The following is a 26,976-nucleotide window of genomic DNA, read 5'->3' as shown; positions in this document are numbered from 1 at the left end:
CAGCCACAAACTGCAAGAAAAGGTGAAAAAGAGATGGGGGACAGGATTAATGGATTTGAAACTGCAGAAGTCAGGGGGTGGAAGGTACAAAATGGTTGTAACACCTTTGTACTGCCTACTGCTTTTTCAGGTGTACGGGCACCTGCAGGAATTTGCTGTTGATGAGAAAAATGGGGATCAGAGTAGATTCTGTGAGTCACTGTCAGGGATAAGATTCCCTGTAAGAAGGACCTTCAGTCACCAACATTTTTCAAGTTTTGAATTTTTTTACTTCAAAACACAAGGGTTTAAACTCTTAGAAAAATATGTTTGGGACATCATGTGTTTATAAGTGATCAGCTGTATTTGTCTTTAGAAAGACAGTATATCCTACAGTGTGTGAGAGCAGTAACTATATAGCTAAAAGGCATGAACCATCACATCAGCTCTATAACCAATTTAAACTATGATTATACTCATCACAAATCCTCCCTCTAGTATATTCTTACCATGCTTACCTAAGGAAATAAGGTCATGCAGTTATGTTGCCTATATATCTTTAAATCAATTTGTCTGTCTGCCAGTTCTCCCTCACTGGCCAATTTGAAACAAGTTTGTCAGGAAGGTAGAGTTATGAAGGTCCTATAAATTTTTTTTCAGATCTGTTCTGAGGTACAGGAGAAAGATCCTCAAAACACTCCTGCTGAGGAAAAAGCAGGGAGGTGACCAGCTTTTATCCACTCTGTGGCCAAGAGGCGTAAGTCAGCCTAAACTCAGTTCCAGACCACACAGCATCCAGTGCATCCTAGCCATAGCTGTGCAAGCAAAACACATAGATAAGATGACATGAAAGAAAGACAACAGTTTGTTTTTTTTTTAAATGAGGCTAACAGACATGAAAAGGAACAGGAGGACTAGTGGGAGGAAACTGGGAACATGGGAAAAGGTGGGATTTTTGCAGTGGTTCTATGGAAAGAACACAGGATGCAAAAGAAGGCCAGTCTACTACTTCTGAAGCAACCTCTTTTTCACATAAACGTTTGTCATCAATGAAATAAAAATAAAAACTAATGTAGAAAAAGCTACACAATGTAGAATTGTTTTTCATGAAAATCTTTTTAAAAGTCAGTATCATTCACTGATACACAAGGTGACACTGACAAGCATTTACATGTTTCAATAACCAGTGCAGAAACATAATAAACAAATGCAAAAAATTAGTAAAGAAATCAAGAGTATGACCATGAGTGAAACCAAAAACAGAAAAATAAACATTAAAAAAGGAGCATTAAGAATGACAGCAGCATAAGTGTACACCAGGTGTGTACCCTGTGAACCAGGACTGACGTTTTAAAGGGACATAAGAAATAAAGAGCAACCACCACGCTTCATTTATAAGGCACAGATATACAAATGAGACTATTTCTTAATGATACACAAGTCAGCAGAATATTTTCATACATATGAAAGTATTTCCCTAAATCGAGGATCTGTAGTAAAGATTCAGATTACAAATTTAAACAGGCAACAAAATATGAAGAAATTGTAAACCTATAATAGAGATGAGAATTATGTTAACATTTTACTCCCTTTTCATCAGATTTTACCAAAACATTTCAACAGATTCCTGTTCTTCGCCATTTTCACTGAGAAAAATGTTTCCATAGCAATTTCTGACTAGAAGTTTGGATGATGATCTATGCAAGTTATGCACCAGAGTCTGTAGCAATGCTATAAGGGATGGATGAGTGAAATAAACCCTGAGGCTGAATCATGTTCATCTAACTTTAGTAGTCTAAAAGCTAGTAATATGGGCTACTTCTGTCCTTAGATGAAAAAGACAGGAGTCGCAAAAATATGATTAATTTCCTGCAAGATATTGAGATTCTCATCAACCCCTGCAGGTGATTTCCACTGTAAATATTTACTTCATTTATTCACTAATTATTACTGAATCTGCTATGTTGTATGTCCAATCTTCACTAATTAGCAAGAATTGGGTTTTTAAATTTAGAATCACACAAAGTAAGGTATGCCTGTTGCTGCACAATCATGCTGATTGAAATCTTAATATTTGTATATATATATATTCAAATGCACAGAAACATATACAAACATTAAATATCTTTCATAAAAGTAACTGGATACACAGATTTTTGAACACCATAGGCAAACAGTCAGAGACTTCTGAAATTAAATAACATACATGATTTAGTAAGAGACATAACAGGACGTGTAAGTGAAACTGTCAGTAGAATTACCAAATTTTCCATTATCTGTAGGGAGAGGTATTCTATCTATTCTGGATCTCTGATTAAGGGCTTTATATCCCCAAAGTTTAGGCATTTTCTATCTATATAATTTGTCTAGCAAAAGATATTTCCTCTGTCTACAAACTTAACTCTTCTTATTTTCAAGTTTTGAAAAGAAATATAGTCTTAGAAAAGAGAAGTTAGAGATGATGAACTTTCTGTGCTCACATATGGACTTCACTCTCTCTTCACATCCAAGTCAGGTCATGAGGATTACCATTTTAAGCTCTTGAATTGTTTCTACAAAAGCACTTGGGAAGAGAAAGCATAATCTACAGACATTATTCAGGATCAGCATATAATTCTGACTGTTCCACTCAACAAAATATTCTATTAAAAAGGTAAAATTTTAGCCAAACTAGATGCACACTTTAATCTGCCTATCTGTTCCAAATCTAGCAACACACTAAAACTCAATTGACAAATCTACAATTTGAAATATAATAGCAATACAATTTGGTCATAGGCTGTCCTCTAGGTTTTACTGGTTCACATTTTAGCAGAGTATTTTATAGTTTTATAAATAAGCATTTTAAACATTTTCTGGATATTGGATATAGAAGTTTTTTAAACCTGACGGAAGTTTATTTCTGATGAATAATCAGTTCTATAATTCAAACTGGAATGGTTCATGAGGATCATGACTGTGAAAAAATGAATAAAATTTAAAATTCCCTTGTGTAATTCAGTCATAAGATGGAGAACAAAAGTCTGGGATAGAATCTGGTTTGATCTGTTTGATAATACAAAACATTACCAAAATTGCATTCTCTGAAGCACCTTTAGAAGAAAATTGAGACATTCCAGATGTGTGCTAATTGAATTGACAATAGATGTGGTCATAGGAAGAATATAGTCCTAAAGAGAATCAAAGGAGATGAGATCTAATAGATGGTTAGTTTAATTTTGTTGATAAGAACAGACACATCCAAAGAGACTGTAGAAAAGAAAAGAAAAAAAAGTGTTAGTAGCTCCATTTAAGACCTGCCACAGTTCTTCCTATAAAAAAGCAGCGCATTCCTGAGGCAATATATTAAAGCACTGTCATCAAGTTGATCAAAGGAGTTACTGAAATCAACAAATACTGCAGAGCCACCTTGAGTTTGGGCAATGGCACTTGGATTAATAAAAAAAATAGTAATTTAAGTATTTCCTTATCAAATGAAAGACTGGGTCAGTAGGTAGAAAGGTCCAGCATAGGCTGTATTTTCTGTCCATCGGAGTTTAGAATGGTGAGCAATGTGCTTCAATGGAGAACCAAGTGTGCAGGATAGAACAAAGTTGTCTGTGATGAGTCGGCAGTTCTTTAAAACTTTAAATTCCTAGGAAACACAACACTGTTTACAATTTTTATAAGATTTCTTTTGTAAATACCAAACAATTTTTAAGTATATTGGCATTCCCACTTTTTGCTTTCATTTTGGCAATTTGTTAAACATATCTTGAAAAGACATCCTTTTGACCAAATACCGTGTGAGAAAACTGTTTACATATTTATTTCTTCCAACATAATAATTTCTCCTTTGTTATTCTTTGTTTTGCTTGGATTTCTGGGTAAAATTCTTCTTCGTGTAATCTCCATAATGCTATAGAAAATAAGCCTAATATTCCATTTTCAGAACAACTTTAGGAATTTTGCTATTTAGATAGTACAGAAGATTGGTAGATTTATTCAATTTAGACTTGCCCTATAGTCTATGCCTCATGTGCTCATTTGTGTGGATTTCCATTATGAATGCTCAGAGGACTGCTTAGGTAAGAATTAGAAGACTAAGATATTTGGCAGCAAATTTAGTTCTGTTTACAGGTTATCCAAGACAGGGGTTAGTTTGTTACATTCTTGTATCTCCTTTAGAGCTGCTGTCAAACAGTTTTCACTGCCAGTGTGTCGGGTGCTTTAGTGTTTTTCCCTCTTTTGTTCAGCAATACACTAACGACTAAGGAGGCATGTTTTTCTGTTGAGCATTCTATTGAACAAGAGGATGTGAAAAATCTTCCTGATGTTTTAGGAGAGGAAGGATTTAACTGGTCCTGTGGAGTCTCTATAATGAAAGGGAGTGGTTGCCTTAGGAAATCTGGGATATGATTTATGTGGTCTTAAAGTGTGTAACAGAATGAAAGTATTTTAAAGATGACTTGCACAGCTTGTGCTTCCCATCCTAATTCAGCTATCCAAGAAGATAAATATCTTGACTTAATAGTCACCAGACAGTACAAGAATGCTGTTGCATGTTCTTTGGGACCTTATTTTAAACAATAATTCCTCACCATTGTCCCAGATAACATGCAACAGCGTTCTTCTACTGTCTGGTGACTATTAAGTCAAGATATTTACCTTTTTGGATAGCTGTGCAATTAATCTTGGGTCAGTTTAGTGAATATAATATTATCAGAAGGACAATATTGTAGAAAGAAACATTTCATTTGTCTTCTTGCTAATTATTACACATGCATGAGGAAAATAGTTGTTCTGTCTTAAACATGTCAAGAATATGAGAGTTTCTATTAGACAATTTTTTTAAGTTTTAAATATCTTAATGAATAAATTATTTAAAAGCAAAAAAACCAATCCCTTTTAAGTGGAATGACCAGTCAAACTGGTATCTGCGTTTCACCTCTGTGGCACTATCTAATGACTACAAATGTAGAGATTTTTAGTTTCACATGGCATTATATATGCAATACTATCTGCTAAATTAATCTCTATAGAAGAGTTTGGAATGCTTATACACACCCACGTTCCTACACTATAGATAAGATGATATGCATCTCTCTAAACGAAAATTGTAAACATCTTTCTGCCTACAATGGGTTCATGCTTCAAAGGTAATTGGAAATCCTCCATAAATATGCATGAAAAGCATTTCTGAATAAAGAATTAAATTCAACTTCCTTGTGCCTTTGTGGCCTTATTACATAGAAGAGTTGGATCCAAGATCATAAGTACATGTTTACACATTGTATTTCATGATCTTAGTGGCAATCATGCTAAAATTATAATTATAATATAGAACACTGGTAGTAATGAAACTCTCTTCAAATATGTGTTTAACTACTTTCCACCTCAGTTTAAAACTGCCTTACCTAAATTATTTTGTAACATTTATACAGCAGTGGGAACTAGTTTTGCAAGAGAATCTTTCCAAGCATCCTAAGCCTAAGGTTCCCATAATCAGAGGGTAGGCACACAATAAATGCACATACAAAGGAAAAAAAAATACATATCTGAGTTAACACTTGCAAATCACCCAAAACAACTGGCACACATTGACTTGAAGAATATAATGGTTAATAGTTATAATAGACCCTATGTAATAGTTTCAAGAAAATACTGATTTCTTTTAAAATGTGTTTTAAAATAATATAGCTTCACTGTTCACTGAGCTATGAATTTGTAAACAAGTGAAAGATTTGCATCTTTAAGCAAAGTAAGCATGACACATACCACTCTTAAAAACATATTACAGAGACACCTGTTAGAGGAATATTAATTATGTGGTCTTGAGGATATAAAGCCCATAGCAAAGACATTAAAAGCTTTCAAGTGGTCTGGTATTTCACATTTTCAATATTCTGCACTATGACTTTACTTTTATATGTAGCAGGATCTTCAACTGTAGTGCAATCTTTAACAATATAGGTAAGTAATGTTTAGTAGCTCCCAGCAGTTTAAATTTTAAGTAGATAACTAACAGTCCCTCAGGAGTGAAAAGGAAAAATTTTTCTTACCTTTAGGTGCCACCTGTAGAAACTGCTTATGAAGTGTAGTAAGTTGTGAAATAGTTAGAGTACCACTTCCAGAGGTCTCTATGTGTGGAACATGTGGTGATAGAACAGGGTCAGGAATCACTTTTACATCACTGCTGATGAAGAAATCTGCTTCTTCTAAAGTAATTTCATATTGGATTTTGCTAGAACTCTCAATATGATGTCGTGCAACCTCAATCAGCTTTTCAACACTATGAAAGTGTAAACGCAGAAAACAATGAATACTTTTAATACACAATGTTAATAACTTAGGTTCAAATTTTAATGTGTTTACACTTTGAGAGCTTTACTGAAGTAATAATTATAAATCCTGTGTGTGAATTCTGTACTCAGCAAAATCATTAGGAAGCGTACCCCTCCTCTGGCAGCAAGAAATCTTGTGAAAGTGGCAAGAAATATATATAATGGCAGATCTAAGCCACAGAAGAAACCAGATGGAAAAATATGGAAGTATGACTCTTTACTCCATACATTTTATAGGGGTGGAGCATACACGTTCTATCTGTAATCATCCTTTACCCTATTCCAATACCTTCATCTTCTGCTCTGCCCCTAATCCTAGATGTACAAAGCACTTTCTAGAGTGGCATTGTGGAGGGGCATATGAACACCTGTTTCAAGTGTAATGAGTACAATTTATACAGGGAAAGATGTCAGCTTTCTATAATGTTCAACTAGACATAGGTTTGGCCTGAGGTATGAGGTCAAAGAACATGATGTTCTGTAACTGTTGTGTCTTTGGTAGTGCTTGTTGTCAGGAGAGCAAATAAAACTGGCTGGAAGTCAGAGGCTCAGCCTCTTTGAGGTATTGACTGTTAGAGCTTTCACATCCTACATTCATCTCTTGTCTTGGCCTTGCCCTGACATGGATCAACTAGCACTGTCCCAGGTATACTTCAAAAGTTAGTACGGGCCAGAAACATTTTCCAAAAGGCAAAGTGACCCCTTTCTTCTGGAGAGTAAAATCCTTTAATGATATGAACATAGGCCATTCTATGTCAGATGACCTAAGTGTCATAGAGTGGTCCCAAACACATTTTATTTACTAGGACAGAAAAACTGTGAAGAACTTTTTTTTTTAATGGACCTTGAAATAATTTTGAGAAATGTTATACATGGTGGTAATAACACTAGGTTGAATTTTCCAGCATATGTAAAGCACAGGGAAGAAAATAATCACACAATCCAAAGTGACAGGAGCCACGGAAATTATATAGAAGCTTCTGCTAAATGGAATAACTGGTTGACTGCTGATGATCGTAAATCTACTAAATCCGTAGTCTAGAAAAACAGCAGAACTGATAATTACCCCTACTGCTGCCAGCAATACCTTCTAATCATCCAAAAAATGGGATATTGCCATTCAGGTATTTAACATAAAATTAAATTCCAGTTCATGAAATGAAATTATTATTTTCTACATATGTTTTTCAAATTATTTGCTTCTATATAAACAACTATCTCTACTAGCATAGTCTAGTTTGAAAAGGTTCCTGTTTACAACTGAATATACATTACCTGGACATTTCTGCCAAGAACCTGGATCCAAGCCACTTTTCCATATCTTTATAAGCCTCTTCTGCTTTCATTGTTAGGTCTTCAACAAATGCTAAAGCTTTTTCTTTTATAAGTTCTAGTCGAGATTTTGTGGCTACCTCTGTTTAAACAGTAATGTCATCATAATTAATATTTATAAAATTTGAGGAAAATTCTCAGTCTTAAGCACCTAGAGTTTAACATGTTAACCTTTTTTTAGGCAGTAAGATATTTATTTAATTTCTGATATTCTTGAACAAATTATTTTTCAGAATCGCCCCTATTGCACCATGTGTTTTACAAAAGTGTGTCTTCTATAAGCATCAGAATTCACACAGTAACAAATATCTTAATAAAACTAATATAGAGGTGCAGAGGATGTTTAAGTAGACAGTGTCATTGAACTAAATTAACACTATAAAGCACAGACCTAGAAGCTTAATGATGCAAGTTTGAGTACCCTGTTATGGATAAACTTTAAAGAAAACACATCTAAATCATTACGTATGTTAATCACAACAAAAGTTTGCTTTTCTGTTTCTAACCTCCAGCCCTTTAAAATTAACCTCACTGGTTTTGCTCCAGGCTTCCTATATATGAGTATTTTATACCATAAAACTCAGGCTGCATTGGAAAAGTTTGGTTAGTGAGCACTAAGAAAATAATGAACCTTTACCAAAATTATGCATAGAGTATTTACATGAAACTTTTAAAAAAAAATCACAATGTCATTATTTTTAGTTTTCAGAATGGGAAGAACTGAGAAAAAAAAAACAGTCTCTCACTGAAAGGCTAATACTTAAAAAAAGGAGCTAAAAGGACAAGAAATGGGAACAAGTCAGCAATGTGCAAACCAAAAAGGACGCCACGTGGATGAAAAGACAGCTGAGGTAATGTGTTGAGAAACACACAGAACAAGCACTGAAAGACATTCAAAGCATTTAAAAAGAAGAGTAAGCAAAGAGGACCAGTAGCTAGAGATTATTTTCAATCCTGAAGGCAAATTCAGTATTCTACCTGATTTTTCTTCATATTTAACCTTCTATACTGCAGAATCTTTAAAATAATTAATATTTTATTGTAATTGGTACAGTGAATTCGAAGTTAAAGACTAAAATTATTTACATTATAATTCTTATTCTACCTGCTACTTAGGTTTGGGGCTGAAACTTTCTTTGGGCAACCAATGTAGAAAGATGGACCCTGAAAAATATAAGGCATGTCCTTTTCAGGTTATTTCTCAGTCACAGCAGAATACAACTCTGCACACTTTCTCTTTTGAGCAAGAAAGAGTTGACATTCAAAATTTTAAACACAGAATGGATTTGGGTCTCATAAAGGGTTACTTTATTTGATGGCAAAGACATAAGAATAAAGGTTCTAAGTAACTGAAAGTACCTCAGAGGATGCTTTGTGCCTGTCTAATCACCTTTCTTTAATACAGTTTAAGGCTGCCTTATTTGTGACTTCTCTGCATTTTCTTTGAGTAGCTGCTATCAGTATGTTACAAAGATAAGTGTATGACATTTTTTGTCTCCCTGCCTTTTCAGAAGCAGGTACTGCACAGGCCGCTGATAAAGCTGCTCTCTTAACAGTACCAGAGTAAAAGGCAAGGCACATTGATGCAACAGAGAAATGGAATATGAAATCAACTTTAAAAACTTAGCAACTGTCCACAACTAGTGACTTTGCTAGTCTCTATATATCTGTATAACCAAAAGCACAAGCATCCAGTTACCATAGCTGCAAGTGAAACTATGATCCTCAAATGTACCAGCTACGTGCCTGTGCAATTGTGAAATATAGCTCAACATGTTTAGTCTTCCTTAGATTCTTATCTTGGCTTTTTTGTTAAGTATAAGATGAAAATGAAGCAACCTCAAGAAAACAAAACATGTCAATGAATGACTAAAATTAATCTTCATATATTAGGATGTTCAAAGTTACTACCATTCCTCTCCTCATTATCCCAAAATCTTAGAATATTTATTCCTATGCTGCTTTTTTGATTAAACCATGCTGAAAGTGGTAGGTGCACAAGCATTTGGTCTGGTGTGGACCTAAGGAAGCCTTATGAATTTGCGGTTTGTTCATTAACTGATGTTTGCCCTCTACTTTACATAGTAAATACCATGCAAAAGTTAGCCTGCTGAGAAGGTAACATACATGATGATGGGCTTGCCAACTGTTGCCAAACAGAGTATCTAATGGCTAGGTTCTGTCTTCCCTTTAGAGAGAAAGAGGTCTTTTCCATCTAGTCTAAACCCATCTTCAAAAAAAATTTCAATGTATTTTTGACTTGGGACTTCTGTTTTTCAGACATCTACTTTTGGCTGAAATTGTCCAGTTGGCTTGGAAGTTATTTGATAAGACAGAAAAAGAGACAGAATGACTGAACAATATGTAGCTTTTGGAAGGGTTTGTCTGGAAAGGAGTTTGTAAGAATAAACAAAATTGTGCCTTGCTGCTTGAATCCCATGCAGCTGAAGGAAGAGGGAATCAGAGAGAAGAGCATCAATGAAATACATCATTGCCAACAAATTCTTTCCCAGATCAAAACATTTCAAATACTGAATTCAATTTAATCGAATACTGATGAGTGGCTAACCACCTATATGAAACTTACTCTGTCATAATGAGTACTTGCTTAGTCATGGAAAATGAAATTAAATGAAATTAAATAGAAGAGAACAAAAACAAGAATGAAAAACACATTTCTAGTTTAAATATATTCACCACAAAATCACTGATGACTACCACCCTAAAAAAATTCCTGATTTCTCCAGACACTCCTTTCTCTACCCTCCTTTTTCTTACTTATCCATCCATCCATTTTCCCTTGAGTTTCTGGCTAGTTTGACTACTACACTACCTAAATTAGGAATAACAATCAGCCTCCAACATAAGTAACAAAATAGTAACATACCTTCATGTTTCAAAGCACTGAAATATTCTTGCTTTATCTTAAGTGTCAGTTTTCGTTTCTTTAATTCCTCTGGGGTTATAGGAGCTGGACTGACTTCAACCACAGATGCAGTGGAAGGTGGTCCTGCAAGAAAATAGACCTCTCACCGTCTTTGGACATTGCTGGTAAGTTTGTGTATCTCTACACAGGCACTCACAAGACAGCAAATATTTTAAAATGAAAAATGGCACTTTCCACCTTACTTGATGTGACCATTTATGAGAATACAAAGCGGGGTTACTCAGGTGTCTTATGTCCACATAGCATATTTAGATTTCTTCAAATGTGATTTACATCTGCAAGACATGCTAAGATTAACACCGCATAAAATTACTTCAGCATATACAACTGTCTTAAAATTGATTAAATAGCACCCTAAAATGTATTTCTAAATGAAGATCATGAATCATAAAATCGTATAGGTTGGAAAAGACCTTTAAGATCATCGAGTCCAACTGTCAACCCAACACCACCATGCCCACTAAACCATGTCCTGAAGTGCCACATCTACGCATTTTTTGAACACCTCCAGGGATGGTGACTCCACCACTTCCCTGGGCAGCCTATTCCAATGTCTGACAACTCTTTCAGTAAGGAAATTTTTCCTAATAGCCACTCTAAACCTCCCCTGCCACAACTTGAGGCCATTTCCTCTTGTCCTACCTCCAGCCATCTGACAGAAGAGACCAGCACCCACCTCACTACAACCCCCTTTCAGGCAGTTGTAGGGAGCGATAAGGTCTCCCCTCAGCCTCCTCTTCTCCAGACTAAACAGCCCCAGCTCCCTCAGCCGCTCCTCACAAGACTTGTGCTCCAGGCCCCTCACCAGCTTGGTTGCCCTTCTCTGGACACGCTCCAGCACCTCCATGTCTTTCCTGAAGTGAGGGGCCCAAAACTGAACACAGGACTCGAGGTGCAGCCTCACCAGTGCTGAGTACAGGGGAACAATCACCTCCCTGCTCCTGCTGGCCACACTATTTCTGATACAGGCCAGGATGCCGTTGGTAGGTGTGCCTCTGTCGTGATCCTAGATGACCAAAATGATCTCTTTTACCCTAATCTCTACCAATTTATCACAACCAGTACATAAATAAACCTCTTTTGAATAATAGTTATTCCTTCTACAGCAAATTCAAGTTTAGCAAACTGTAGTAAAAATGCTATGTTAGTAAATATCATGTTACCATCAAAGCAGTGAAAAGAACAATGAAGCTATTTTAAAAAAAATCATAATATGTCAGAAGAAAAAAAAAAAAGAGGTATGTTATTTCATGCTTTTCTAAGCCATTCTGTTAGCTGCTTTTGCAGCTTGTTTTAACTTACATATCAATGAACAGACATTGATATTTGATTATGTTTTTAAAGATTGCATGAAATTCTGCAGTCCCAACACTTTGACTATAACTCAAAAATATTAAAATATTTGTAACTGCTTTGTCCAAGAAGAAGAGCAGATGGAGATGTTACAGAAAAAAATAATGACATCTGCATGATACCTAAGGTCAACTTAAAGCAAATGATCAAATCTAGAAGTGTTAAAAGTACATGTGATAAGTAGTATCACTCAGTTACCAGCCTACAGCTGTATCCTAGGGAATTATTCTGTTACAGGAGCACTACAGCAACACTGCATTCGGCATGAAATCAAGGTTGATACTTCAGTTACAGACACATTAGTTGACACTTCATCTTCTACCATGAGGAATACACAGCTGAGTTCTGGCTGCAGTTCTGTCACTTTATAGTTTTGTGACTTCAGGTAAGTCATCTAGTACCAGGTCTGAACAAAAATTTAGTTCCAAGAAGCAAACCACAAACTTAGCATACAACAGGTGACAGCTGCTGATTTTTTATCACAAAGCTTTTCTAGAAATCTGAAAACTTGCTACTCTCTTGGCTGGACTGAGATGCAAAGCACACACCTAAGGCTCCCTGGGGCTCACAAATTAGGTATCCATGTGGCTAAGTATTTGCAGGGCTATACTTGTTCACTGTACTATGAGCAGAATCAACCAGAGAGAGAGCACTGAGTACAGTGCAAATAAAATGTCCTTCATGTCAAAGAAAAAAAGTCAGCTGCTTTATGCATAGTAACTCTGCAGTTACAGCTTTCTCACTTGGAAATGGAGTACCTGAATTTCAGGCTACCCTCACACCCACAGGGCTTAAGCCCCTCTCTTGCTACGTGGAATGTCTTTACAAAAGATACAAGGTTTAGGCTACTAGCCTTGCTTCCTGCTGGAGCTATGACATTTTGCAGAAAGAAGTGGAAGTTACTTAAACCACTACCTGCTCAAGGAAGTATTTATGAAAAAATGTATAAACAGCATTGCATGGCAGAATTCCTTCCAACAGACTGCCTGAATTGCTAGGCTAAAAAGATAGAGGTTTTTAGGTCTGTTTCTCTTTTGCAAAAAAAATTTGTATTCTCACCTGGTTGGGCAGATTCTTGCCAGGCCTATGAACAAGATCTACCTCAGTGGCAATCTGCTCTTTCTTAGGACTACATATGCCATTAGATTTTATGTTCTTTATTTACACCACATTACAGTTATATATAAAAATGATGGACCTTGATAGATGCATGCTACTATATGGCTGATAAATTAATTCCAAAATATCTTGGGGTATTGGATAATTTATCCATTCTATTCCAGTACTTTTATTTTAATATTTGAAATATTTTGCATTATGGCTGGCAAGTAGGCAGAATTTAATGGAATTTTATTTAATCTGATAAACTAGTTCTAACTGTTCAATTCCAAAACAGCACATGGAGAAAAATTAATACTTACTTTCTAGGTTCTATTTAGAACATTTATTACTACATAATAATAAAGACAACACATATGATTAAGTAAGTGCAATTGCCATTCAAAAGCCTCTGCACTACCAGCTTTTCACATTGATATGTCACACTTGACATCTCAAAAGAGAAATTAAATCCAACTTAAATGTCTTGGATTACTCTTTTCTGTATTACTGACATATTTACATTTCACTAATTTCAAGCACTGCTAAAACAAATTCTACATTTCAAATACCTTTCTTTTTAGTAGCTGATTTCGGAGAAAGCTTTTTGGTATCTTTGGCATCTTTCCCAGCAGCTTTGCCTGACAGTGTCCGTGAAGATTTCAGATCTTCTTTCAGTTCTAGCTGCTGATGTTCTTTTTCCTCCTCCATTTCTTTAGACTGTATTTCAGCTGTTACCTTGACACCATAGTCACACATAGTAAAGTACATAGTATCAACACAGTACAACTACTGTTTTAAATAGCCTATACTTGCTGAAAGTACGTGCTGAGACTTAAATAAAACATAGGAGACATTTTAACTAATAAAATTTATTACATTTTGATTATTTATCAAAAATAAAATTCTACAGCAAAAATGGAAGACAGAGAGAGAATGGTTTTAATTCTTGTAATCCATTACCTGTACTCTAGGAAAAAGTGAGAAATATAAGAATCAACAGTATGGAAAGCAAGGCTACAGTTATACTGTAAGGGTGCAGAAATTAACTTATTTTAAAATTAACAGAGAAGAAGAAGTGAACCGAGAAACCAATCATTTGAAAAGCCCGCCTAATTTGCTTTTAGCTATATATAAAAAAGAATGTAATCATAGCTTTTTAAGTTGTGCAAGATTTGAGCAAACGTTGCATCACAGGATAAAACTTGTCCCCGTTCTCGCGCTTCTATTGAGGGATAAGGGAAGAGTTTATCACGGAAGAAGTAGATATATAGAGTCAACATTCAAATTATTTCTCTCAGTAATGGAATGAAAGGATCAGTTATAAATACAGAGGTGCTGATAATACAGAGATTCCGACATTTTCCTCATAGAAACACAAACCTATTCAATGGAAATATCAGTGGTGGAGCAAGAGGCATCAAATTGAGATATACAATGTGTAGACTGTGTGTTTAGGCTGCCTACTGAATGGGAAACTTTGACTGTCTGATCCAGAAATGTTGAAGTAAATAAAACATTCCTTACCATATTTGATACTGCTGTTACTGCTGTTTGCCATGTATCAGTAATAAGATTTTCATCTTTCCCCAGAGTGGCCACTCCATTCTCAGAATTCTCATCCTTAGCACTCTTCTGTAGAGTTCCCTTGCTTTTTGACTTGGTAATATTTATTTCTGGTGAAGGCAGTTTCCAAGAAACTAGAGGAATCCTTAAAAATAAAATATAAGGCATAATTCACACTCCCCTTTATAAAAAGTGTTAATTTGTAACTACTTTGGAGAATATGCTAAGAGAATGAGAATACTATTTTCAAAATTTGCCATAGCAATAGAAAAGGGATGAACTTTCCTTATGACCAAAAGTGGTGTAAGACAAGAAAACTGTCTAGTTTAACTACCAAAGTTAAGGAATAATAATAGATGGTTAAAACTATATCAAATGACTGTGTGATCTGCTGATATATTCCACAAGGGCTAGAAGCACAGACTCATTACTCAGATAGTTTCTAAATGAACTGTAAGTATTTTAAAAAAGCAAGTGTCAATATTGACAGCATTTTTGATATTTGAATTATTTGGTGGTATCCCTTACCTTTTAATATGGCATTCAGTTTTGTGCATCTTTGTAGGCAACCTTGATTTATATTTGTCATTAGATAACTGATTTAATTATGTTTGTTGGTGCAAATTTTAAACCTGTTAATGTTCCATAATAATATTTACGTTAGTTATGTGAGGATTGTGCTGGAAACTGTCAGCAATTCCGGGGGGAAGTAGGAAACATTTCTACAGCAGATCTCTTTCAAATGCAGATTTTAAAATGTTTTATAATTCAGAGATGCATTAATGAAAATTATATAGGTAAATCAGTAAAGAATCAGGGAAAAATTAAACCTATAACATGATTCAAGATTCATAATTTGACTATAATCCCTAGTTAAAAATTCTTATTTCCCCATCCTTTGAAATATACACACATCCATTTCCACATGCACCCACCATAAAGGTACCAGTGCATTGTATTTGTTGATATTTGTATAATTCAGTAATGCATTTCTACCTTCTTGATTTGTTTTGCTCTTCTTTCTGTTCTACATCAAAAATATCTAACAATGGGATTCTAGTAAAATCTTGAATGTCATCTGTTGGGATTTTTCCTTCCATTGCCCTATAATAGTCATGAAGAAGTCTCTTTGTATCTTGGAAACGATCCACTTCAACCTCAAGAAGAAAGGATAGAAAGATTGCAATTCAAAACAAGACAGAACAAATTTCTGATACATTTTTAAATACATGATAGCATAAGCAATTCTAAAACCTAAGTGTCTGAGGGAGAGCAAGAAACATAACCATATTTGTTTGAAAATTTATAGTGTATTCAATGCATACTTCTATTTGCACCTATAGTGTCTTCACACTGGTATTTCTAAGGATTAATAAAAATCTTTGTTGTTAGAAAAGGAAAAATTATTTACAATAAATAATGTTTGATGCATTAAATTTAATTACAATATATTTTTATATATATGTATTTCTATAGTAGCAAGTATACTAGTACCAACAAATTATAGGGACCTTTTTGTTCAAAAGAAAAAAAATCCTTAATAGCATAAAATAAAAATGGTTAAGTGATGGAGAAAATATTAAAAGCCATACTTTTTTTCTGGAACAAAGAAATCAACAGTCTTTACACACCTAAGTGTCTTGAAGATCTTTTTGTGTGAATCATCTTGGAAGAAATCAAGTAAGATTCAAAAAACATTTAACACCTGTCATGTTTTGATTTATTGATACAGTATGGTCTTAGTTTCTAACTGACAAAACAGTACAAAATATTCATGGGAAAATGCACAAAACCACATTCGCAAAACAAAGGATAAAACCTTTGTGGTGTAAACCAGCACTTATCCATAAGTTAAGGAGAAAATACATTCTAGTATAACAGTGTGTACCCAGAAAGGTGAAAAGAAATCTGATAAAAGGCATTTATACAAATCTATGTGTTTATACAGTAACAGAACCACCTGGGGAATACATGTAACTTCCCACAGAAAAACCCACAGACGGAGAGCTCAAGACCAAAGAAGCCTATTTTTGGCTGCTTCTCAAACAAAGCCATAATATAAAGATATAGTAATTATATTTATAGTTCTGTAGTTCTAGCATTAATAATTCATTTATTTGGGGGAGTATATACTAAGTAAAGAAAGTAAAAATGGTTTACTTTGCATTTTTCTTTAGGAAAAAAATGCTTATACATGGTTAATACATGCATTTGTAATTTTAAATAGCTATTTTGCATATCCACACATGACATATCAAATTAGATTCATAGTGAATCTCCACTGGACTGCATCATACATATCCATGAAATTCTGCTAGAAGAGAATTAGGATTGCAAAGTTATACATGAATATAAAGGAGAAAAATAAAAGATTTAAGCTCAGCAGTATTACTTTAATTTGGGTCTCATGCATATAATTCAAGATATATTTTTTAAATACTCAGTCCTATAAATATCCTAATTACCAGATGAATGTGGTTCAGTTAGTCAGCAGTTATTTCATATTTCAACCTCTCTCTTTAGTCAGTGGCCTTAAGTCTTTACTTAGGGCATTATTTAGACTTTTTGAAAACAGAGTTAATAATTTCCTTACTATAGCAACTGACTACTTCACAAACCTTACATAAATTACCACAACACTCATATGAAATAAAAGAGTGGCTCCCTTGTTTATTAAACGTATAAAAATAACACAGAGGATTAAAGGGGAGGAAGCCCACCCTAAGCTGCTTAGGCCCAATTTTTCGGCCAAATTAGCATCACACTGCACATGTTTAAAGCACTGGTTTCATTGTCTTCTTTAAAGTTGCCAAAACTTTCACAGAATGGTCACTCAGTTTACATAAAAGCCTGTCTAGTCTAGTCTATCCCAGTCTAGTCCAGCCATAAACCAAATTTATGCATACCCACTCCTAGAACAGGAGTCACAGGGAAATCTTACTTTACTAAAGTAATTAATAATCAGACCAAATGAGAGGAAAGGCTTAATGTGGGGGAGGGGAGAGCCAACTAACTGAAGATGGTCTCTTGAAAACTTTAAAGTTAGTTGTGTGAAAGGTGTGTTATATTTGAATGGATTTTATTAAAAGCTACCAATGACATCACATTCTCACAAACATTCCTTGCAATTTTTTTTTCAGTCTGTACATAAAATTTCAAGCCACATTGGTGAAGTTACAACTGAAATAATTTTTTGATATGGGAAATACAGGACAACATTAACAGCATGTTGGTCTACAACAGCAGTGAATTCTGTAATTTGTAAATTAAGAGCAGATGTTGATATGATCACAGAAAGATAAACAGCTCTAACATTTCTGTTACAAAACTCAGATGATTCACTGTACTGATAAAATTGCAAAAAGTAGACCTATACACTGCAGATTGAAAGTTTGGGGGTTGGACAATAACAATGGTATTTTTCTTAACCTTTTCTGCCTGCCAGTTAAATGTATGGAATGTCATCTGCTTTTTGTCTCTTAACTTTCTAGATAAATGAAGAAGAGGCATGAAAATTTGCTTATCTAATTCTCAATCGCTCAATTATTTGGAGCCAACTGTATGAAATTCCTCTGAGGCTTACTGTCCTCCAAATCTAACTCATTGTCCCCTTTCATTGCAAACTCCATAGTGGATCCATACCTGCATAAGTGAAAAGAAATGGTTCATAGCAATCCCCCTATGATCTAGTAGCCAGCCATCATTCATGATATCAGTGCGTTCCTGCTCTGCTTCTTCCCTTCTGTTATCACAGATATCCCAGAGAAGATCTCTTAAGTCCTAAAACACAAAATCAAATATGAGAAATAACTATGAATGAAAACTTAAATACCCTTTTTATATTTATTATTAAAAATTGTGGGGCTTTGCCTGTGCATAGGGCATCTTCTCATTTGGGGCTTTTTCTTTATTGTTATAGATGTCAAAGCCTGGTCAAGAAGTCATATGCTTACAGACAGCTGAAAGAAATTAGCTTTACAAATGTGCCAGAGAAAAGAATACAAAGGTGTGAGATGAATGTGTAGGTTGCCTTGCTTTCCTCAGGCAGAGAAGACCTATCTAGGCTAGACAAAGATGTAAAAATATGAATAGCTAAGCTCCCAACTGCACCAATAGCTTTCCAGTTGAATGGTTTGCTAATACACTTAGAAGAAGAATAAGGGGATGTGCAATATGAAAAATTCTGAGAAAATTGTGTCAACACTCAAGTATTCTTCCAATTTGGACAGCTCCATGACATTTTTCTTTAATGTTCTTTATAACTAAGTGCTCTTCACCTATATCTAATAACAGCACTATGTGGCTCACTGACAGCACTGAAGACATACTAAGCATACAACATGCATGCAAACCCTCTGCTCTCCATTGCCATCTCTGCATGGAAATAGTGAGACAGACCTCTAAATAATAAGAGGTGATGGGAAGAGAAGAGTGTTGTTAAATGCAGTGCTAAGGTAGGCTAAGATGAACTATCTCTTGGGCTCCAAGCAGTTCTACACCACCTGACCTGTTTTGGGGTCAAGAGAAAACATACTCCAGACTACTAGCCCTGCAATGAGTTTAGACTTCAGGTGGTAAGTGATTCCGTATTCACCAGGTCTTGGTCTCAGCCTAATATGTCAGATCTTATTTCTCTCCCTTGTCCAAAGACTTCAGACAAATCCATTTGTCCTCTGTTAGACAAAAGGCACAGGGAAGCTGACAAATGAGTAGTCCTTGGGCTAAATAACACATCAGTGAAGGTAGCCAAGGTGAAGGCTATCAGATATTCATGGCTGTCCACATTGTAGGATATACACGTAAGGATACGCTATGAATAAAAAAGATATACGCATACAACTTATCTGTTTTGCAGTGGTGTGTCAACCTTGCCTGGCTGACAGGTGTCCATCAAGCTGCTCTATCACTCCCCCTCCTCACAGGACAGGGGGAGAAAATATGATCGAAAAGTTTGTGGTTCAAGATGATGAGGGAGAGATCACTTCCCCATTACGGTCATGTGCAAAACAGATTTGACTTCAGGGAATTAATTTAGTTAATTGCCAATTAGTCACAGAGCAGAACAGTGGGAAATAGAACAAAACTAAAAACACATTTCCCCCACCCCTTCTTCTTCCTAGGCCCCACTTCATTCCTGACTCTTCTGCCTCCTGTCCCCAAGTGGTGCATGGAGGAGGGGAATGGGGGGGTTGTGGTGAGTTCATTATGCACTGTCTCTGCCACTCCTTCCTCCTCATACTCCTCCCCTGCTCCAGTGCGGGGGGTCCCTCTCATGGATACAGTCCTTCATGAACTTCTCCAACATGGGTCTTTCCCATGGGCTGCAGTTCTTCAAGAACTGCTCCAGCATTGGTCCCTTTGTCTGTGTGCAGTACTCCAGGATCGTACTGCTCCAGCATGGGTCCCCCATGGGCCACAGGTCCTGCCAGAACACCTGCTCCTGTGTGATGATGATTTTTAAGTCCTCTACTTCATTCTATTGAAATAATGCTATACAAAAGGAGGTCCGTTGCTTTTTCCATCTCAGTGAATTCATCCATGATTCCACCAATGTTCCCTTCAACTAACAATGTCGCTAGCATTTTTTTTTTTCCTTTTCTTGGAGCATTTCCTGATATGATTTCAACTAAAAATCTGTTTTCAACTAAAAGTCTGTTCTGAAATACGAATCTAATAAATTCAAAGACAGCTCTACTTCCTGCCTGTGTTAAACTTGTTAGGACCTTTAGTCCTATGGATTTTTGTGAAAAAGAACTCTCAGGACATGTATGACCTAGCAAAGCTCTACCTGAATCAAAACATTTCAAAGAAATTCTCTGTACTTTGTATGAATCAGTTTTAGAAAACATATATTACCATATATCATTTATGGAAAAACTAACTGACTGCCAAGATTTGTTAGAATGTGATAGAAATGCCCAAATTGTGAGTAAGATCTCTGAAAACCATAAAACATAAAAAAAAAGAATGCAGAGAAATATTTATTTTACAATGTGCCAGAATACCACAGTATAACCTAAAAAAAGAAGCAAAACATAAGAAAGATATGGCCAAACCCCAGAGAAATAACTGTGAAGAACACTTTATATGCAAGAGGAAGTGAATTAGTTTAAGAGGAGTGGTAAAAAGGAAAAAGATGTAAATAATATCATTCATGTTACATCGAGCTTGTATACAGTGAATAAGACTTTAGGGTATATAATAACATTCGCCATATACTTACAGTAACTCTTTGGTGTAGTTCTGCTTTTGTTTCCTCATCTTCTCGCAGGTCATCAGCAATTGAATTATAATCTGATTGCCACTGAGATACAAACTCCTGCTTATGGTCTGGATGCTTCAAATAATCTTGGAATTTTTTTCTGTAAATTATGGCAAAAATAATTTTGGTGTTAAAGGCATTTAGAATGCCACATAAAAAATATAAAATACTAATATTGATGTAATAAGCCACTGTTTCTACTCACCTAATGTCTGCTATGTAATAAATCACAGAGTGCTGTTCATCCCTTAGACATCTAAGTATAGTTTTGATGGTATTCATATATGCATGTTCTACCATTTCCCAGTAAGGTACTAAAAAATCAGGTATTTCCTGTGAATTTTTGAAAACATCAAAATTAATTGATATATTTCTTGGTAACCCATTTAGCTGTAGCATTAGCAAATATAAGAAAGATTATTTCATTACATCATATTACTGATTTTTTTTAATGTATATTTCTTTTGCTTTACAACTATTTACAACTGATCATAGACGCTGTACCAACATGTAGTTTATCCTGTGCTTTTCTTTGGACAAAAGTGGCAGTACTCAAAATGAATGGGAAATTCCAGCAATTCCTCCAATATCTGTGGGTTTGGATATACTCATTAACTAAGTGAAGATTAGTTTAGTGAAGATAAGTACTAAGTGAGTACTTAAGTATCAAAATTTGGTGGTACACAACTGTTCAAGCTGGTAAAAATCTAATCTGATCGTATAGTATTGCAAAAGTGACATTTGACTGACTGACTGTCATGAAGAACAAAATAAGGCCCATGGCCATAGGAAACCCAGCATATGCAAGCTAATGGCAGTCATGAAGGCAAAACTGGTAAATATTAGGAAAAGAATTACAGAACAAAATACAAAGTATCATTATGCACCTTTCAAATCTACTTCTCAAATACTCTACGCAGTCCCAGCTCCTGATCTCAAAAAATTTACGGTAGAACTAGAGCAGACAGACAGAAGGGCAAGAATCATGACTGAATATATGAACTGCTCCACAGGAGGAGAGTTAAACAAGATTATGACTGCATGGGAGAAGCAAAGTAACACTGAGCAAAATGAAGATGTAACAGACACCTGTCACATCTTAAATACCTTCAGAGGATGATTATAGAATTATTATTCATTGTATCTCACAATAAAGAACGAGGGTCATCAAATCACCCACACAAACAACAGGTTTAAAGCAAAGAGGCAGAAATATTTTTTTGGAATGAGCATAATAATACAGGCTATATCATGGAGTCCAAAAAGTAAATTGCTTCAAAAAGAGGAACTAGACATAATCACAGAAGAAAAGTCTATTAAGAGCTACTAAACACAAAGATGCAGATATAAAGCCATCTCAGGAAACCCCTAATTTTCAGATCATTGGAAACTAGGAAGATGTCCTCAGGGAAAACATGTTAGAAAAAAGTATCCTAGGAGAAAGATCAATGCACACTCTCCCCATTCTTACATTCTTTATACAAGATCCACAACTGGCCCTTGTCAGAGACAGGAAACTGACCTAGTAAGTCTATGCCAGCATTTCAAAATATTAAAAAGTATTATTATTTTGGAATCCATGTGCTATTGTTCATCATCATTGTGAAGAATTTAGAAAAAAACAATGATCAAAATATTAAAGTGTGTGTCTTTAATTTATATATTTTAGTAGCAACTGTTATTTATATTTTTAGATATTTGTAATATGGTACCAGTGCATCTTTCATTGAAAAATACTGAAGAAAACAACATGTAATGAGACAAAAGGTTTAGGTAGAATATGCATAAAATACTAAGAAAAATATGTACTTTGATATCTGAGAGTTTTAATCATGAATGCATGTACCTTGGGAAGTGGTTCATCTACATAAATCCATTCATCTGATCCTGGATCAATTGGCAGTGGTGCCACAGGAATGGGAGGAAGCAAATCTTGACGTGTAACTGGTAAAAGCTTTTTTCCTGAAGATATTTCTTGAGCAGACCCTTCTATATGAACATACGATTAGTACCTTCAAACATATTTTAAGTATCAATAAACAGAATTAAACATCTATGCTACTCTGCAAGTTCAAAATAATGGAACCGATTCAATATTTCATTACTCAGGCGTTGTTCATCAAAAACCATACTAATCAAATCAGTGATGCCATAGTTCTAAAATCACTTTCCAGTTAAGCTTATATTTCGCAGGACTGATACTTTTCTAAAACCATCACTGTGAGAAAAACAGGAAGATAATGAATTAGTATGTATGCATATAAAACAAATTCTTTACCAGGTAAACCAAGGCCAGTGGTGTTGATACAATTCTGAGATTCATTACAACTATCATGATTTCAAGGACTCCCTGCTTTATTAAATAACAGTTGTAAACACTTACAGCTTCCATGTTAGACTTAGGAAAAAGTGAATCAAGAAAAACAAACACTGAAGATGGAACAAACAGATAAATTGAGCTAAATTTGGCCTAATTTGGGAAATACACATTACCCTGAGAAGAAGCTGAGAAGTATGAAAGACGATGGATAGGAAAAAAGAAAAAGACAGAAAAGATCATGTGTAGAAAAAGAAACAAGTGAAAAACTAACCTGCTAACCTATAGTATAGCAAAATAATTCTGCATGTATTTAGCAGCTTCAGAGCATGATTCAACCCTAGGATCTGAACTGACCTCTGGAAAGATATCAGCATCTCCTCAGTGACCACAGAAGGATCCTACAACAACTAAATCTTTAAGTTAACATTAACTGCTCAGAATCATGTGCGTGAATTCTGGCCAGTTTTGCTGTGGATTTGAAAATATTCAAAGAAAATAAATAGGCTTGCATTAAACCACTGTTGTAACAGTCTTGTCTTTTTGTTTGAAAGAAGCTTAACATTTAAAGAATAGATGTGTTTTGTTTTAATTTAAGTGTGACAAATCTGCCTCTGAAAAACACTGTCTTGCTGGGTGCTTCAATGGAAAAACTGCTATCATTCTCCCAATTTAAATTTATAAAAAGAACAAAACTCTTGGCCACATAAAATATTCCAACTACTTCAGTTTCTGCTAAATATTTTGAGAACAAGAATCTGTATTTAGCTTTACCATGTCACTCCCAGAATGCTACTGATGTCTGACTCATTAACATACATTCTCATACCTCTGTTCTGCTTATATAAACCTAATAGTGAAGGACAGCTTGGTATCTATCAACATAAATATGAAATTAGTCATTATTAACCGACCACAGGGATTATTTCTCCACAGGGAGTAAATAGTCCTTACAGTACTTCTACAAGATAGCTAGATTCTAACCAGAAAATCTCAATTCCATTTGCATCAATAGGAATTTTGCCATTAACTCCAGCAGGGCTATGAATTGTATCAAGGACATAAAAAAACCCAATTCCAACCAGGTGCTTCTTTGAAAATGTTCCATCCAGTTTTCTGTCAGGTGTGATATCTCAAAGAATTTTTCATGAACTGGAAACCTTGTGCAGGAGTAGAGGTCTAAACTTTTACTGGTAGTGCTTTCCAAGACAATAGCTTTTTTTGGGGGGGGGGGGCATAGAAGACACATCAAGACTTTCTTGTAATAATTGTGAAGAAAAAAACTGGTTATTCAGAAGTCCTGGTTTACTTGATGCGTCTTTCCCCCTGGATACTTCATCTTTTTTGCTTTTTAATTTTTAAATTATTCTTTCCTTTGGGGTAATTAAGAAAAAAAATGGAATAAGCATGCACCAAAACACATGCCAAAATCATTCCAAGTTATCCATGTTTTTAAGCTGCTGCTGATAAATGAATATATGTTAATAATGGCAAGTTAGTCTTTCTTATACCATTATGCTATCCCACATGGTGAAGATGCTAGCTGCAATATTTAAACCAGGAAGGACTGAATTTAGTAATCCTTTACTTTATGGAATTTAAATAAATCCAACTGACACTTTCTTTTAAATATTTTAAAACTTTTTCTCAAATGATCTTTACAATTATGTGAAATTGGTCCATATCCTCTGAAAAGGTAAAAACACAACAGAAAAGTTCAGAGTTCTGGTGCAGTTATCATTAACTCACACATCCCCAAAGTCTTGCAGGGCCAGTGACAAGTGATGTTTCCATATAGTTTTATATATTAATATTAGTGTTAATTATAAAGAACAAAGTCTTTTCTTACTGAACTGTAAAAAGTAAGAATAGGAAAACTTACTTCTATTCTGGTTTTTGGCAATTTCTTCCATTATAATTTCCTTCACTGTTTCACACACAAGACTTTCTTCTGTCTCTGCATTGACTTTAACTAGAGTACTTTGATGGACTGAAAACCATTTCTCTAATTTTGGCCATGTGTCTAGAAAGCTTGAAATTCTACAAAAATCATATTAATGTATGAAATTAAAATCTAACTAATGGAAAATCAAACATTTTCCCAAATTAATAAACAAAAGAAAAAGCAAACCATCTAATTTAATACTAAAACAAATCCAGGTAATATTCTTTGCAAAATAATACTCCATCCACATCAAACCTTTAATTTTCAACACAGGAAAACGTTCAAAATCCTACTGTTAACTAGTCTTATATATTTCTTACTCTTTCTTGTCACAAGCTAAACCTACTTTCTTATATCACAACTAAAACAATAATAATCAATAATAAATTAGTCTGAAATAGTTAATAGTATCAAATATTCAGAAACAAAACTTGTTCTTGATTTTGCTCTTTATGTAAAGTTAAACATCAAATGATTCAGTAAAAAATAGAAAACTGATTGTTTTTTATAAACGTAAAAGTGGAAGATACCATTTTAGAAAATCTGCAATTGAAATCAAGTGCATTTCACTCAAGGGCATTCACATGATGTATGACATATGTCAGATATATGTATGCATAGATACATATATATACGTATATGTATACATATGGTTCATGGTTCATGCAATATATATCTGAAAAAGAAATTTTCCTTGGAAGAATACCCTGGAAATGCAAAACACAAGAATTCTTAACTATTAGGATTATTTATATTGTGCCAAAAATGAAAGTACTCTTTAGGCTCCGTGTTAGAGGAACTCCTAAGTAAATTCTTAACATCAGGCATGTCAGCACTATCATGGATCACATATGAGATTCAGATTAATTACATGCCTAAACATCTGGCTGAAGCAACTTTTTTGTACTTCATATAACATACCTATGTAGCACCTGGTCCCTGGCTAAGTCTATCTTCTCTTCTAGGATTTCAGCATCTGAATTTTTATTGTTGTTCTCCTGTTCAGTTTGAGATGACTTCGATTTACTTGCTGTGTGGAAAACAGGATATATAAGCATATATTGAAAAAGACAATTATGCAGGTAGTTATTCACCCAAAGCAAGGTAATTATTTAAAGAAAAATTTCAGTGTTCCTTGATATTACATTTCTCCACTTAAAAATTGGGTACCAAACTTCCTAAAAGAAAGCAAAGTCAGGGAAATATAAAATTAAACTGGAAAGGACCTGAAGACAGTGTCTGCCTCTTCCTCTGTTTAAATGCATAGCCAATTATAACACTAACATATCCTGATGGATGCTTTGCAGTCATAGAAATCCCCAGTTGTAGAGAGCATTCCTGTAGGTAGACTGTTTCAGGTTTATCTATTGTAACAGTTAGAAGGTGTTTTCCCAGCCTAATCTGAATCTTCCTTGAAGTAACTAGTCCTTTTCACAACAATGGGCACATATTCCACTGCATCAGAAGACAAGGTATTCTCTCTCTCTGAGTCTTCTCTAAAGTTAAAAAACACTCTTATTAATCAGAAATAAGCCAATTTTTATAGATTTCTGATTTTTTTATTGTTCTTTTGACTCTTTCTATCACCACGTGACATCTTACAAAAAAAATTGTTTGAATTTCTGAGATTACATCAGGTATTATGACATTTTCAAAGTTTTTTTGGCAACACAAGTTCTTTAAATTAATAAGAATTTCCAGTGTCTACAGATTTATCTGTACCGCATTGTTAGCAGAAGCTCTAATGATTTTACCTCATCATCACTCCTACCTATACATAAAAGTTAAGAGTAGATGGTGCTTTAGTTCAAGCCACATGCCATGTAAATGCTGCAGTGAAAACAATGAAAAGGA

The 26,976-nt window shown here is 34.8% G+C and overlaps 1 protein-coding gene across 5 annotated transcripts in view; it reads right to left on the bottom strand.

Moving 5' to 3' along the window:
- SPEF2 (sperm flagellar 2) overlaps window positions 1-26,976 on the bottom strand; it is a 74,054-nt gene that overhangs the window by 12,487 nt on the left and 34,591 nt on the right. For 2 of the 5 annotated variants that reach the window (XM_069776447.1, XM_069776449.1), the window contains exons 17-29: window positions 26,044-26,152; window positions 25,060-25,217; window positions 22,707-22,849; window positions 21,066-21,193; window positions 20,822-20,960; window positions 18,241-18,378; window positions 15,595-15,755; window positions 14,560-14,743; window positions 13,605-13,770; window positions 10,522-10,644; window positions 7,578-7,716; window positions 6,021-6,250; window positions 1,077-3,628 (exon numbers count right to left, since the gene is read on the bottom strand). In XM_069776447.1, the coding sequence (XP_069632548.1) occupies window positions 3,606-3,628; window positions 6,021-6,250; window positions 7,578-7,716; window positions 10,522-10,644; window positions 13,605-13,770; window positions 14,560-14,743; window positions 15,595-15,755; window positions 18,241-18,378; window positions 20,822-20,960; window positions 21,066-21,193; window positions 22,707-22,849; window positions 25,060-25,217; window positions 26,044-26,152 (1,841 nt within the window). In that variant the 3' untranslated portion in view covers window positions 1,077-3,605. Of the gene's footprint in view, window positions 1-1,076; window positions 3,629-6,020; window positions 6,251-7,577; window positions 7,717-10,521; window positions 10,645-13,604; window positions 13,771-14,559; window positions 14,744-15,594; window positions 15,756-18,240; window positions 18,379-20,821; window positions 20,961-21,065; window positions 21,194-22,706; window positions 22,850-25,059; window positions 25,218-26,043; window positions 26,153-26,976 lie in introns of those variants that run through there. The other 3 variants (XM_069776450.1, XM_069776448.1, XM_069776451.1) reach the window with 3 other exon arrangements.

The sequence above is a fragment of the Haliaeetus albicilla genome, chromosome Z, assembly GCF_947461875.1.
Source record: "Haliaeetus albicilla chromosome Z, bHalAlb1.1, whole genome shotgun sequence".
NCBI classification, from domain to species: Eukaryota; Metazoa; Chordata; class Aves; order Accipitriformes; family Accipitridae; genus Haliaeetus; species Haliaeetus albicilla.
This window is presented reverse-complemented; position numbering and strand designations above follow the sequence as displayed.